This window comes from Rana temporaria, chromosome 1 (genome assembly GCF_905171775.1).
Source record: "Rana temporaria chromosome 1, aRanTem1.1, whole genome shotgun sequence".
In the NCBI taxonomy this organism is placed as follows: domain Eukaryota; kingdom Metazoa; phylum Chordata; class Amphibia; order Anura; family Ranidae; genus Rana; species Rana temporaria.
The window spans coordinates 172,228,868-172,242,361 of record NC_053489.1 but is presented as its reverse complement, the minus strand read 5'-3'; the positions used below and the strand labels follow the sequence as shown (position 1 = coordinate 172,242,361).

General features: G+C 41.8%; 1 protein-coding gene across 2 annotated transcripts in view; it reads left to right on the top strand.

The window, feature by feature from the left end:
- RPH3A (rabphilin 3A) overlaps nt 1–13,494 on the top strand; it is a 373,169-nt gene that overhangs the window by 176,960 nt on the left and 182,715 nt on the right. Inside the window, exon 3 of one of the 2 annotated variants that reach the window (XM_040346123.1) lies at nt 141–152. The exons of the other annotated variant lie outside the window; for it this stretch is intronic. Coding sequence (XP_040202057.1) covers nt 141–152 — 12 coding nt within the window. The remainder of the gene's footprint in view (nt 1–140; nt 153–13,494) is intronic. 2 annotated transcript variants of the gene reach the window in all.

Below are 13,494 nucleotides of genomic sequence, written 5' to 3'. Positions count from 1 at the left end.
GCGTCTAAAATGCATCATGTGGATCAGTCGTAACTTTTTAAAGCATGGTGGTTTCTCTTCAGCAAATAAATGTAAGATTGCAGTGTCTAATATTTTATTGTTTAATATGTTTTTTTCTTTCTTCTCTTTTCTGCTGACAGTGATAAAGGACAGTAAGTTTATTTTTTTTATCTTGTTTTTATCTGTGACAGGATACTGATTTACTGCTTTACAAGAACAAATTATATATTTTTTTTTAATGTGGGGTGGGTTTTGTTTTCAGCTAAACTGTAAGCTGATTGTACTGTTGAAGTTAGTAGTGTATGTTAACTGTCTTAACTGGTCAAAGTCAATGGGGAAGGTGACAATGTCTTACAGCTTGTTCACCTACATGTTTTCAGCTTACTGATTGGATTACTGATTGGACAATGAAAGAGCATCCCTGCAGTGATCAGGTTATCACTTTTCTCCCTTGTCCTGTTAACCAGCTCCCAGTTTAGTTTCCTAACAACTTGACCTACATTTGAGGTGTTGTTAACATTGCACTGACATGCACTGAAGATCACAAGGGCAATGCAATTATAATGCATTGCAGGAAACGCACATATATCGCAGGTTTCCCGCACTGCATTCTAGTGTGAACCAGAGCTTACTCTGCTTTTTTTCTGTGGACTGCCAATGGTATGCTATCATTTTTCTTTGGTTGAGAATAAGAGTGGGTGCCTCCTCAGATTGTGGTGATTTCACACTGGGGCGGGATGTGCGCTGACGGTATAGCGCCTATATTTTTAGCGGCGCTATACCGTCGGAATTGTGGCAGTATTCGGCCCCTAGCAGTGCGGTTTTAACCCCCGCTAGCAGTCGAAAAAGGGGTTAATACCGCCGGCAATGCGCCTCTGCAGAGGAGCATTGCTGGCGGTATTACAGTTATTTCCGATTGCTTTCAATGGGAAGGAGCGGTGGAGGAGCGGTAAACACACCGCTCCATTTCCGCTCCAAAGATGCTGCTAGCAGAACTTTTGGAGCGGTCCTGCCAGGGCACCGCTCCAGTGTGAAAGCCCTTGAATTGAATTGGCTCCCGCGGATCGATCCGGTGGTCTGTACAGACTCACCGGATCGATCCATCCGAAGGAATCCCCCGCATGCGTCATAATGATTCGACGCATGCGTGGAATTCCTTTTATGACAGCGTCGCGCACGTCGTCGCGACGGCGCGACACGTCATCGCGAGGGGATTTCGGCGCGGATTTCGATCCGATGGTGAGTACACTCCATCGGATCCAAATCCGTGGAAATCCTCGAGAGGATTTAGCCGCGGATACGGTCCGGTGGACCGTATCCGCGGATAAATCCTCTTGTGTGTACTAGGCCTGAGACTGCAGGGCAGGAGTTTTTCAGGCGCTATTTTTATCGCTAAAACGCCTGAAAAACCCCTTAGTGTGAAAGGGGTCTTAATGCAGAATAGCATGGACAAATCCTGCTCTGCTCTATGGGTGGCTGGGAGTAAATGGACTTTACACTTGACTACCCTCCAATCCACTCCACCTAAACAAAAGGGGATAAATCCCCTTTTGTTTTGTTGAGTAGACCAGATGGGAACTGGAGGTAGGCGGTAGTCAATTTAAACCCATATTCCCAATGATATTGATAGACCATCCGATCAGGTCCGCCTGAAAAACTGACCGGTAGACAGTATCAGATCTCCTGTGTGAAAGGCGCTTTTATAGGACTCCCAATGACATTATACCACTAGACTCTGTGGAATTGTTTTTTTCTTTTTGTGTTTTTTTACTCCGAAACTAGACTTTATTGCTTCACAGAGGTAGCACCAGTTCTGTGTGGACTTTATGCATATTTGTGCTTCGGATTGTCTGGTACCTTGACATTTTTATACTGTATATTTCTAGAAGATTTATGAGGAAGCTGCTTCCTCTTCTCCAGGACAATGGGCAGTCATGAGGGCTCTATGCAGCTGTATGCAGGACTGGGACAAAGGGATGCAGAAGGGGTACTGTGTCATTATGTGGAGGGGGCTCAGAGCCTGTCAGCTGCCTGAATGAGGGTGGCATGCTACATCCCATACCCTAATTCCCTCAGGGTGAAAAGGGGGGGGGCAGTTTGGCACCTTCTTTTTGGGAACTGAATGACATTGTCCCGGCACTGGCTGCAGCACTTAATTATAACTGCATCTGCACTCAGTTTTCTCCTGGTTCCCTTGAAAAGTCACACAAATATTTGGCAATCCTGTCAGTGAAATCCATCTAATGCAGCTTCCTTTGATAGTCTGGCAACAATGTTGCATTACTTCTGAATTCAAAGCGGAGCTCGCCACACTCATCTAGGCTATGCCTGCTTGCATTAAAGTGGGCTAAACATTTTTTTTGCTGGGGGTGACGCTCTTGGCATTGTCACTGCTGATTCAGAGGCCTGTAGCTTGACAATCAGCACCTGACCAAACCTAGTCCTGCCCCCTGCTTCCTGGATTGGCAGTGCTGCTTCCTGGATTGGCAGCGCTGCTTCTGTTATAGTACCCTCCCTTTGTGTGCTGCAGTACCTGGGAGGGAGAGCGTGTGAGATACACATGAAAGCAAATTTGTCTCAGGGAAGGTAAAAAAAGTTTTTGGTTTAACATGAGGCTTTTACATTACATAATACACGGATATGGTACATGACTAGACTGTCATACCGGAGCCTTTAGTTGAAATGTAAGCAAACTAAAGGAAACTGATAAGGCAGTCCTTTAGAGAAATCTAAACCAAAAAGACAATATATGCAGAATTATACACTAAAGTAAAATAATAATTCAAACCCAAATGCAAACAGAACAATGAAAATAATGGTAACAGGCTTGTGGGCAGGTCTTATTGTGCCCAGTTGGGGACACTAGAAACGGTGCTCACTAATGCTTGCAGGTGCAGGTGAAGACTGCGTCACTTAGGCTTCTTTCACATGCGTTTGCAAATGGGTGCGGACCGAACCCCTGTTTTTAACGCATACTGTAGACAGGTTAATTGGTTTTCTGCAAGCTGGTCGGTAAGTAGAAGGAAAGAGGTGAGGGGTTCCGCGCAACCTAGCACGCGGACATGGTGAAAGTGCTAAGTATAAATAAATAAATAAATAAATATAAATACTGATCAGTGATAACACAAACACGAGCAAATGACAGCTCAATCCAATTCAGTGAGAGAGTGAAAATATCCAAACATCAAAATAACAATACTATATATAGTATATATATATATATATATAAAATATAATATGCAGTGAATATATAAAAAATATATAAAAATATAAATGTATATAGTGAAGTCTATAGCCGTGAAAGAGTGTCCCTTCATAGGATGAGAAATGGATAAATAAATAAATCAATCTGGTGATCCAGTGCTAGTAGTGATTCTTCAAATAAGCATAGGCTGCCAGAAGAGATGTAGCTGATGTGATCACAAAACAATCCAATAAAGAGTGTTGATAGATGGGTGTAATAATCCCTCCCTGAGCTCCCGGGACTCTTACCTCCGCACAGATAATCAAGTGCATCCACTATAAGTATCTCGACCAGACCTCCGTATGTATGTTCCACTAGTCCTCCTTAGATATCCATGACTGGGTCCTCTTATCCATCCAATCAGTCAGTGTGCCCAGGAGAGGAAACAGGGGAAACACAAAAACAAAGGAGGGGACTCCAATCGTGAAGTAGTAAGCACAAGCTGGGTATTTATTAAAGAGGGAAAAAGCTGCGCGTACATGTGTTCTAAAAATATACAGCAAGGAACTTTTAAAAAACGAGCGGCGTTTCAGGCGCCTGTATACGTCACTCGGGAGGACGTACACCTGGAGTGACGTATACAGGCGCCTGAAACGCCGCTCGTTTTTTAAAAGTTCCTTGCTGTATATTTTTAGAACACATGTAAGCGCAGCTTTTTCCCTCTTTAATAAATACCCAGCTTGTGCTTACTACTTCACGATTGGAGTCCCCTCCTTTGTTTTTGTGTTTCCCCTGTTTCCTCTCCTGGGCACACTGACTGATTGGATGGATAAGAGGACCCAGTCATGGATATCTAAGGAGGACTAGTGGAACATACATACGGAGGTCTGGTCGAGATACTTATAGTGGATGCACTTGATTATCTGTGCGGAGGTAAGAGTCCCGGGAGCTCAGGGAGGGATTATTACACCCATCTATCAACACTCTTTATTGGATTGTTTTGTGATCACATCAGCTACATCTCTTCTGGCAGCCTATGCTTATTTGAAGAATCACTACTAGCACTGGATCACCAGATTGATTTATTTATTTATCCATTTCTCATCCTATGAAGGGACACTCTTTCACGGCTATAGACTTCACTATATACATTTATATTTTTATATATTTTTTATATATTCACTGCATATTATATTTTATATACATTGTATATATAGTATTGTTATTTTGATGTTTGGATATTTTCACTCTCTCACTGAATTGGATTGAGCTGTCATTTGCTCGTGTTTGTGTTATCACTGATCAGTATTTATATTTATTTATTTATTTATTTATACTTAGCACTTTCACCATGTCCGCGTGCTAGGTTGCGCGGAACCCCTCACCTCTTTCATTTATATATTTGTGTATTGTAAACACTTTAGGTTTTGCAGCAACTTATTGATACATTTTGTTTAGGGTTTATTCATTGAGTGTCCATAGTAGCGCATAAGCACTGTCACTTTATGGTCGGTAAGTAGGCTTGGTTTTTCCCTGGGCATTCCCCAGGTTTTTGTTGTTTTCTTTCACATGGTGCAGCACTTTCAAAGGGATACTGCAGAGTCTGTATTCCGCTTCTCTAGTCCATCTTTTATGTTACCTCACTCCCAGTATATGTTTCTGAGCTGTTTTTCACTCTTTCCACTTCCCATGACATAAAGGCTATGGTGAATGTTTATCAAACAGGGATAATTTATCTCATTTCATTTCTCAGCAGTTCTCAGAGAAAAATCTTCTCCTCTGGCACACTGTTTATGAAGCAGAGAAAATTTGTTCTCAGAAGGAGAATAGATGAGAAGTAGGGTTGAGCGAACCCGAACTGTTTATTCTATGGTGTCAGTGTGTTTTTTTACAAGACTTTACACTTCCTTCGTGAAATGGTAGGGGTATAGTGTACCCCATTACCATTTCACACAGGGGGGGGTCAGGATCTGGGGGTCCCCTTTGTTAAAGGGGTCTTCCAGATTCTGATAAACCTCCCGCCCGCATACCCCCACAACCACCGGGCAAGGGTTGTGGGGATGAGACCCTTGTCCCCATCAACATGGGGACATCCTCCCCATGTTGAGGGCATGTGGCCTGGTGCGGTTCAGGAGAGGGGGGGGGCGCACTCTGTCCCCCCCTCTTTTCTGCGGCCGGCCAGGTCAACGTGCTCGGATAACGGGTCTGGTTATGGATATTTAGGGGGAACCGCACGTCATTTTTGTTTTAAATTGACGGCGGGGTTCCCCTAAATATATCCATACCAGACCTGAAGGGTCTGGTTATGGATATTTAGGGGGAACCGCACGTCATTTTTTTTTTAATTGACCGCGGGGTTCCCCTTAATATCCATACCAGACCTAAAGGGTCTGGTTATTGAATTTGCGGGGACATCCGCGCATTTTTTTTTCTAAAAGTCCGTGTCCCATTGACTACAATGGGGTTCGGAGTTCGGGTTCAGGTTCCCGAACCCGGACTTTTTTTTTAAAGTTCGGGTTTGGACCCGAACCCGAACATCCAGGTGTCCGCTCAACTCTAATGAGAAGTTTTCCCTCTGAGAACACCTGAGATCTGTGTAGAAGGAAGAGGGCTGCCTGTAAACTCCTGATATACCTGTGTGATTACAGAGCAGCTGAGTTTTAAAGGGAAGCCAAAGTAAGAAGACCGTATATTTACATGAAAATAATAAGCACTGACCACTGGCGCTTTTTTAACTCAGATTTTTTACACAAATTTTGGCACATTCTTTAAATGTGTGTTTTGGTCCTTTTTTTTTATTTCAAATGTATTAATTATTTTATTGTGCATTTTGGTGCTTTATTAAACACACATTTTTGCCGTTCAGCACACATTTTGGCACAGGTTATTATAACACGCATTTTGGTGTGACACTTTGGAGCTTCTTTTAGCATGTAGTTTGACACTTTTTAACGTGCATTTTGATTTGCTTTTTATGCATATTTTGGCACATTTGGCACAACAGCACATTTGGTAGCCACTTTTGGAATGCCATTAACAATTAATGGCATCGCAAGCATACCATGCATTTTGCATGTGTTTCTGGAATGTACACCAAAATGCTGGTAAAAAAATTGATAACAATACAAAATGCACATAAAAATGTGCTACAATGTTTTTAAAAAAAGCCCAAATGTTTTTTGAAAAAAGGAGCAAAAGGTGCATCATAGAGTGTACCAAAATGCGCACAACAAAGGCCCAAAAAGCCAAATAGATTTTTTTGGGGCATCGAGCATTGTGCATTTTTTCAATGCGCATTTTGGGTTGGTAGTGTATTTGTCAAATGACAAAAGTGTGGCAAAATGCATGTCTGCTAACTGCAAATGGGGTCCCATTAACAATGAATGGCAGCCAAAAGCGCATTGCGTATTTTGACCGAATTTTACAGCAATTTGGAATCATGGCAAGGATTGTGCAATTCTGCCTACAACTCTGCATTGCTCAGATGTTAATGGATCCTAAAAGAAGATACATTATAACTTTATTGTGTGTGTAATATATATATATATATATATATATATATATATATATATATATATATATATATATATATATATATATATCTCATATTAGCACACGTAAACATATATAGTTATTATTTATATCAATCTTTAAGCTTGCTAATGCTGATATTCGGAAGAAAGAAGCCTCCTTTCTCACATCACAGCAGCTTCTCACAGATGTTCCCCACCATTGAGCTGGAGAATCTGGGACGGAGATATTTCACAGAGATGTCCAGTGAGATCTTCAGATCCCACTTTCTTAAACTGGTCATTTGTGTAAAAGTGAATGACAGAAGGGTGTGTCCTGTGATGAGAAGTGAAGAACATGTTCTCCACTCCTCATCTCCGCTTCATAAATTGGTACACTCGAGAAATCCAACATGATCATCAGGATCTTGGGTCTTCTCTGTTTGATAAACGTACACCTATATCCATAGGGGCCCTGTGCCTCAATATTTGTCCATGTATAGGGCATCTATCGCTAAGGAGGGGGTTAAGCTCAGAAAACCCCTTACTAGCAGAGCAGATTGTCACCCTTGCCAATTCACAATATTCTTCCGCCGGCTGCCAGCTATAGCACCCAACACTCCTCCAGTTACTCATGGCAACGAAAGCATAGCCTTTCACTTCTCAGTTTCACCACTTGTTCACCCTTGGTAGCATTCTCTCCCAAACTCTTCTTTATCCCCTGTTATCCCCTACCTACAGTGTCCTCAGGTACTTTTGGAACATGTATTTGAAAACTTCTTGCACATACAGAATTATTGGAATTCAGTGTCTCCCTCCATACACAGCTCTGGATCATCCCAGCTCCGGCTGCCCAGTTCATACCTCTGTTGAAGGTAGTCCTTTCATCAAAATCCATATCTAACTTCCAGTACCTCGACTGGGTACCCCAAAAAGGAAGCCACATAGTTAGATAGAACTACATTCTGCAGCAACGCTTCTTGTCTGTTCCCATATGGTAGGCAAAGAGCTCAGATGGGCTGCCTCCCCTTCTATTTATGGCGCCCCAAAACAAGGGGGCAGAGCCTTAAACACACAGGAGTTAGCAGCCTTAACCCCTTCACTCACTGGCGAGCCTGTTACACAACAACTCACTAACACAAACTTTAATATAAGCATGATGCAAACCAGTAACATGAGGTAGTGTGCACCCCAACAGTAGGCACCTCCTTACAGGCTTCTTAATATCCCAAACAATTTAAAGAATTAACATATGCAAAAACAAGTTTCTGAAATAGAATGATAAAAAATAATTTAATCAGAATCAAGGAGAGGCTCCTTCAGGGCGTTTTGCAGGAGCAATTTTTAGCACTAAAGCGCCTGCAAAGCGCCTCAGTGTGAAAGCAGTCTAAACCACATACCTTCCCCGCCCCACGCTGATGAAGTCCCGCCTACTTTGGGACGTAACGCGTATGAGGGGGAGGAGCTACGTCGACGTCACCCGCGTTTGCCTCACAGAGACCTCACAAGCTGTTTACATTGATCCGGACGCTCCGCTCCGGAATCTGCTGTTATACCTGCACTCGGTTTATGAGTGCAGGACAATGTGAGTTTTATACCTTATGTTTTACTAATATTAAACGTTTTTAAGCAGTGAGCACTTAGAATTGTTTTTCTTACTCCCTTTTCGGTCCATTTAAATGCTTTATGGGAGAGTGTTGCCTTGCTTATTGCTCGCTGGTTCCATCTGGTGGATTCTTTGGAGTTGAGCCCATGTAAAGCTGATTACTTTTCTTTGGAGGATTTGCTTCTTGCCTTTTGACCTAGCCACAGGTCGAAGTATTGAGGTGAGAGGCCACCCTTTAGCCTTGGTGGAGGATAATCCTGTCCTGTGGGTCACGGATCTGTTGAAGATTTCTGCACTATTTATCACCATTGTTTTTTTGGAGCACCTTATCACTTTGCACTTTATGGACTCTACTTAATTGATTTATTGATTTATTGCTTTATTTGATGTTTTATTTGCGCTGCACTAATTTTTTACTTATTCACTTTGAGATATTTTTTGAGTTATATCTGCAGTGCTGGCTTGCAATTTAGTTTAATTTGTACTTATTTTCCAGCGCTGAATCACTTTTTATTTAAACCACATACATGCAGGATTTGGTTCAAATTTATGATAGCAGCACACCTGGACCTCAGGCCTAATTATTACTGTGCTATGGATAGCATGTAGTACACATATTCCAAGATTTGGGGAAATGTGTAAGTCTCCAAACCTCTATGTGATATTAGTTCTGATGCACTCCATTTTCATATTATTTTGTTCTTTTTGTGAGAAGCGGATGAGCTAAACACATGGTTCCTGTGGAGCATGATTACAAAATTTCCCAGGGCTATATTTGCCTCCTTTAATTAGAATCATGCACATGGCTTTCTAATCTAATGCTTGCAGCACAATAAAAAAACTAGCTGCATTTACAATATATTATGCAACAGTAAGACCAGGAGCACTGAGACTCACGAGGCATGTGTCCACTGTAGGCTATAAATGCTTTAAAGGAATATGGCAGCACAAACTGTGATTATTTAGAAGATAAAAGATATTACCCATGCATGGCAAATAATTCCACAGTTATCCAACAGAGTCAATGGCCATAGGGCACATTCAGTGAAACATTGCAAACAGCAATGATGATGTGCAAAAGACCGTAATTCAGATTTCACTATACTGATGTCAGATGTATTAAAAGCAATACCAGGAAATAAGACTGCTGATGCTGTACAGCAAGGGTGACAGCTATGTTTAAAGGGAATGTATAGTTATTAGTGTTGTTTTTTTAATTTTTATAGAAATGCATGTAAAAGGGGCTCTGCGGGAAACAAGACACCAAGGAGAGCAGCACCATCTAAGTGCAGCAATATTAAAACATTTTATTCCAAGGTAGACAATTGGGAACTCACAAGATCATAGATGTGTCAGCGCATTGGAATGATTAAGGAGGTTCATCCACTCATAAAGGAAGGCAGTTGGCTTGTAGATGGAGAGGCAGCTGGTGGTCCGGTTAACGCTTGTGGCTCCCAGTGCTTCCAGGCACCCAGAATGGCTCTGGGGCAGCGATGCATGTCACTTCCAGTTGGAAAAGGAGTTGGGAAGAAATGTTATTGGTCATTTCATCGTGTTTAATTAAGAGCCTGAATCACCAGCGCCCTTGATATGTATTATGATCACCTGTGAGCGGTTGCTTTGGCACCGCATCCACAATTTCTGGCCGAATAGACTTTAAGTACCACTTCCAACATGACCACTGACAATGCCTGATGAAGGAGCATGCATGCTCCGAACGTGCGCTCCTCCTCAAGACCTGTACACACGGCCCAGAATCCCGTCAGGAAAAAAACGTAGTCTTTCCTGACGAGATTCTTGGCAAGAATCTCTTGCCGGCCGAGTGTACAGACACTCCATTAAAAAAAGAACCGCTGTTCTTTTGAATAGAACAAACGCAGTCATGTCATCGACTATGACGAGCATGCACTCGTCACATTCGATGCCTTTGCCGCCATCTTGCTACACCCTACCTATGCCTAGGAAGCTATCACGCATGCGTCAAAGTCATTTTTAGCATGCGCAGGTTTCCGCGGCAGCAGGTAAGTATACACACTCTCGGGTTTCTCGGCAGTTTCACGATGAGAAAATAGAGAGCAGGTTCTCTATTTTTCTCATCGAGATTTTGGTCCGTTTTCTTGACGAGAAACCTGAAAGCCTCGTACACACGCACAGTTTACTCGGCAAGAAAGCTCTGCCAGCAGTTTTCTTGCTAGTTCTTGCCGAGAAAACCGTGCGTGTGTACGAGGCTTTACTCCTTCTCCCACCAGAAGTGACATGCATCTCTGCTCCAGAGCCGTTCTGAGTGCCTGGAAGTGCTGGGAGCCACCAGCGTTAGCCGGACCACAAACTGCCTCTCCATCTGCGAGCCGACCGCCTTCCCTTACGAGTGGATGAACCTCCTTAATCTTTCCAATGCGCTGACACATCTATGATCTTGTGAGTTCTCAAAAGTCTATCTTAGAATAAAATGTTTTAATATTGCGGCACTTAGATGGCGCTGGTCTTCTTTGTGTCTTGTTTCCCGCAGAGCCCCTTCTAGCTTGTTACAAGCTGGCAGCCATCCTCAGTCAGAACACCTGAGACCACCATTATATTTTGTGCTGCACTTGAACTATCCTACATGGACTCCCTGTGTAAAGAGAGTATTTAATTACCCGCACTCTCTCTCTGACCAGCTGATAGAGCGCACAGTATGTAAAAGGAAACTGTTACTTGTAAATAGGCTGATTAGTCAAACAAAGTAAATATAAACAATCCATATATTCGCAAAATCCAGCAGATGCTTAGAAGGGAGAAATGCCAAATCCACAAATAGAACAATGAAAGCAAAATAAACTTACTAAGATCTACAGGCCTAAACCTCTATTTTACTATTTTATTGTAGTAATATGTTTAGTGTATTTATGTCTAATTTATTTTATAACGTTTTTGAACAGTCAAAAATAGACATTACATGTAAAACCATCTAAAACGACTACCAAATACAGGGCCCTGTGTATTGCAAATTTTTTATTTATGATTATTTATAGCTTTGAGGCAAAAATATCTCATTCTAGTGTGCTAACCGTGGTTGTTACCAGAATGCTTGAATGTTCATATCATTAATAGTATTGATTCCATAAGTATAGTAGAAATCAGCACACAAAGCTATTATAATGAACTATTGTAACATTGATGAATCCACATGTTTTGTTCTTTATATACAGTAAATTGTATAGAGAGATAGACCTGTGCCAGATTGTAGCAATACATCTCTCCAAGATGTAGCACCCTCCCAGTTAGGCTGCTAGATAAATTTAGTTTTTGACTCCTTCTGTAGTCAAGGGAGTGTTGATTGTTTGCTCTGGACTGTTTAGCGTTTCACAGGCTGGAGTCTGATTTTTTTCTCCCTGCCTATAGGAGAAGCTTCCAGAGTTTAGGGAGGGAAGGTTAAAAAAACAGCCTGCATATTGATCAGGTCTAACCAATACTTGGGGAGGTGTGCCCAAATGGTGGCTGGGAAACTGATAACTACTCTAGAGCCATGAAGAGGGTCTTTCCCCAGAAAGGAGAGTTCCCAGCCTTAGAAGGGGCAGTTGCAAAAAAGTTTGGTGTTGACAAGGATTTTTAAATCTGGTAATCCTGGGAGTAGGAGAAGGGTATGAGCAGCACACCATGGTTTGAAAACATCAGTTTATCCAACACGTCCACTTTTACAAATAAGAAAGAGCAAGCATGTAAAAATATCAGAGACATTAAAATTCATTTAAAGGGAAAATATAATGTTTTGTATCAATCATATACAGTGCCTTGAAAAAGTATTGAAACCCCTTGAAATTTTCCACCTGTTGTCATGTTACATTCAATAACGTAAATGTATTTCATTGAGAATTTGTGTGGTAGACTAAATCAAAGTGGCACATAATTGTGAGGTGGAAAGAAAATGATAAATGATTTTAATTTTTTTTACAAATAAATATATGAAAAGTATAGCGTGCATTTGTATTCAGCCCCCCTGAGTCAATACTTTGTAGAATCAACTTTCCCTCCACTTACAGCTGCAAGTCTTTTTGGGGATGTCTCTACCAGCTTCGCACATGTAGCTCTGGCTGTATGTTTAGAGTCATTGTCCTGCTGGAAAGTGAACCTCTGCCCCAAGTCTTTAGCAGACTAACAGGTTTTCTTCTAAGATTGCCCTGTATTTGGCTCCATCTATCTTCCCATAAACTCTGACCAGCTTCCATGTCCCTACTGAAGAAAAGCATGCCCACAACATGATGTGGCCACCACCATGTTTCACAGATGGTAAGTTAAGGGTGATGCACAGTGTTACAAATATAGATGGTGCAGCGCTCTAAAAAATAATAATAAAGAAATGAAAAGTCCATAAAATCGCAGTACACCTTCAGTGAGTGCCAATGTAGACAGACAGATGACTGTGCAAGTAACTTCACGAATCCACCACCACATGAAATGGCCTCTCACCTCACCACCTGGACCCTTTGGTTATAGAGGGTCAATTGCGCTTTATGTATAGATATCAGCAAATCCAGCAGTAGTAGAGATGTCACAGAGAAACTGATAGGTCATCCCAGGTCATGTAATAAACAAATGCCAAAACATAGTGCTCTCCATTTGGATAAACGATTTAATCGTAGTAAAAAATAAGGTAAAAAACACTCACAATGAAGGCACCATGATCGGTGCCGATGTGTACAGCATGTATAATGAGCAAAGTGATAGCCGTGGGTGACGTCACGACGCTCCTTTCCGTACGCGTTACGACCTCCATGGGGGGATCGGATGAACACGGACCGTATGTCCGTGTTCACCCGATCCGCCAGATGGAAGAAAATAGGATTTTTGTCCGTCCGAAAAATCGGATCTTGAGGCGGGTGATTACGGGTGTCAGCGGATAGTCATCCGCTGACACCCGCAATCACATAGGGACCAATGTATGTCCCGTTTTCATCCGCACGTCTGAAAGGGGCCTTAATTTTAGTTAGGTGAATTGAGCGAAAAGATTTTGTTTTAATAGCCTTTCCAATTATATAGCTTTAATATTATTGTCAACTGTTTGCCAATTGGAAGAAAATAACATAATAATATGATAAATATTTAAAATAAAGGTTTACAAATCATGGCTGTTTACATGCCACACATACAATATATCGTTTATTACAGGTATATATTAACATTGACGCTCCTTTTTCTAGACTGTATGCTCATAGTAT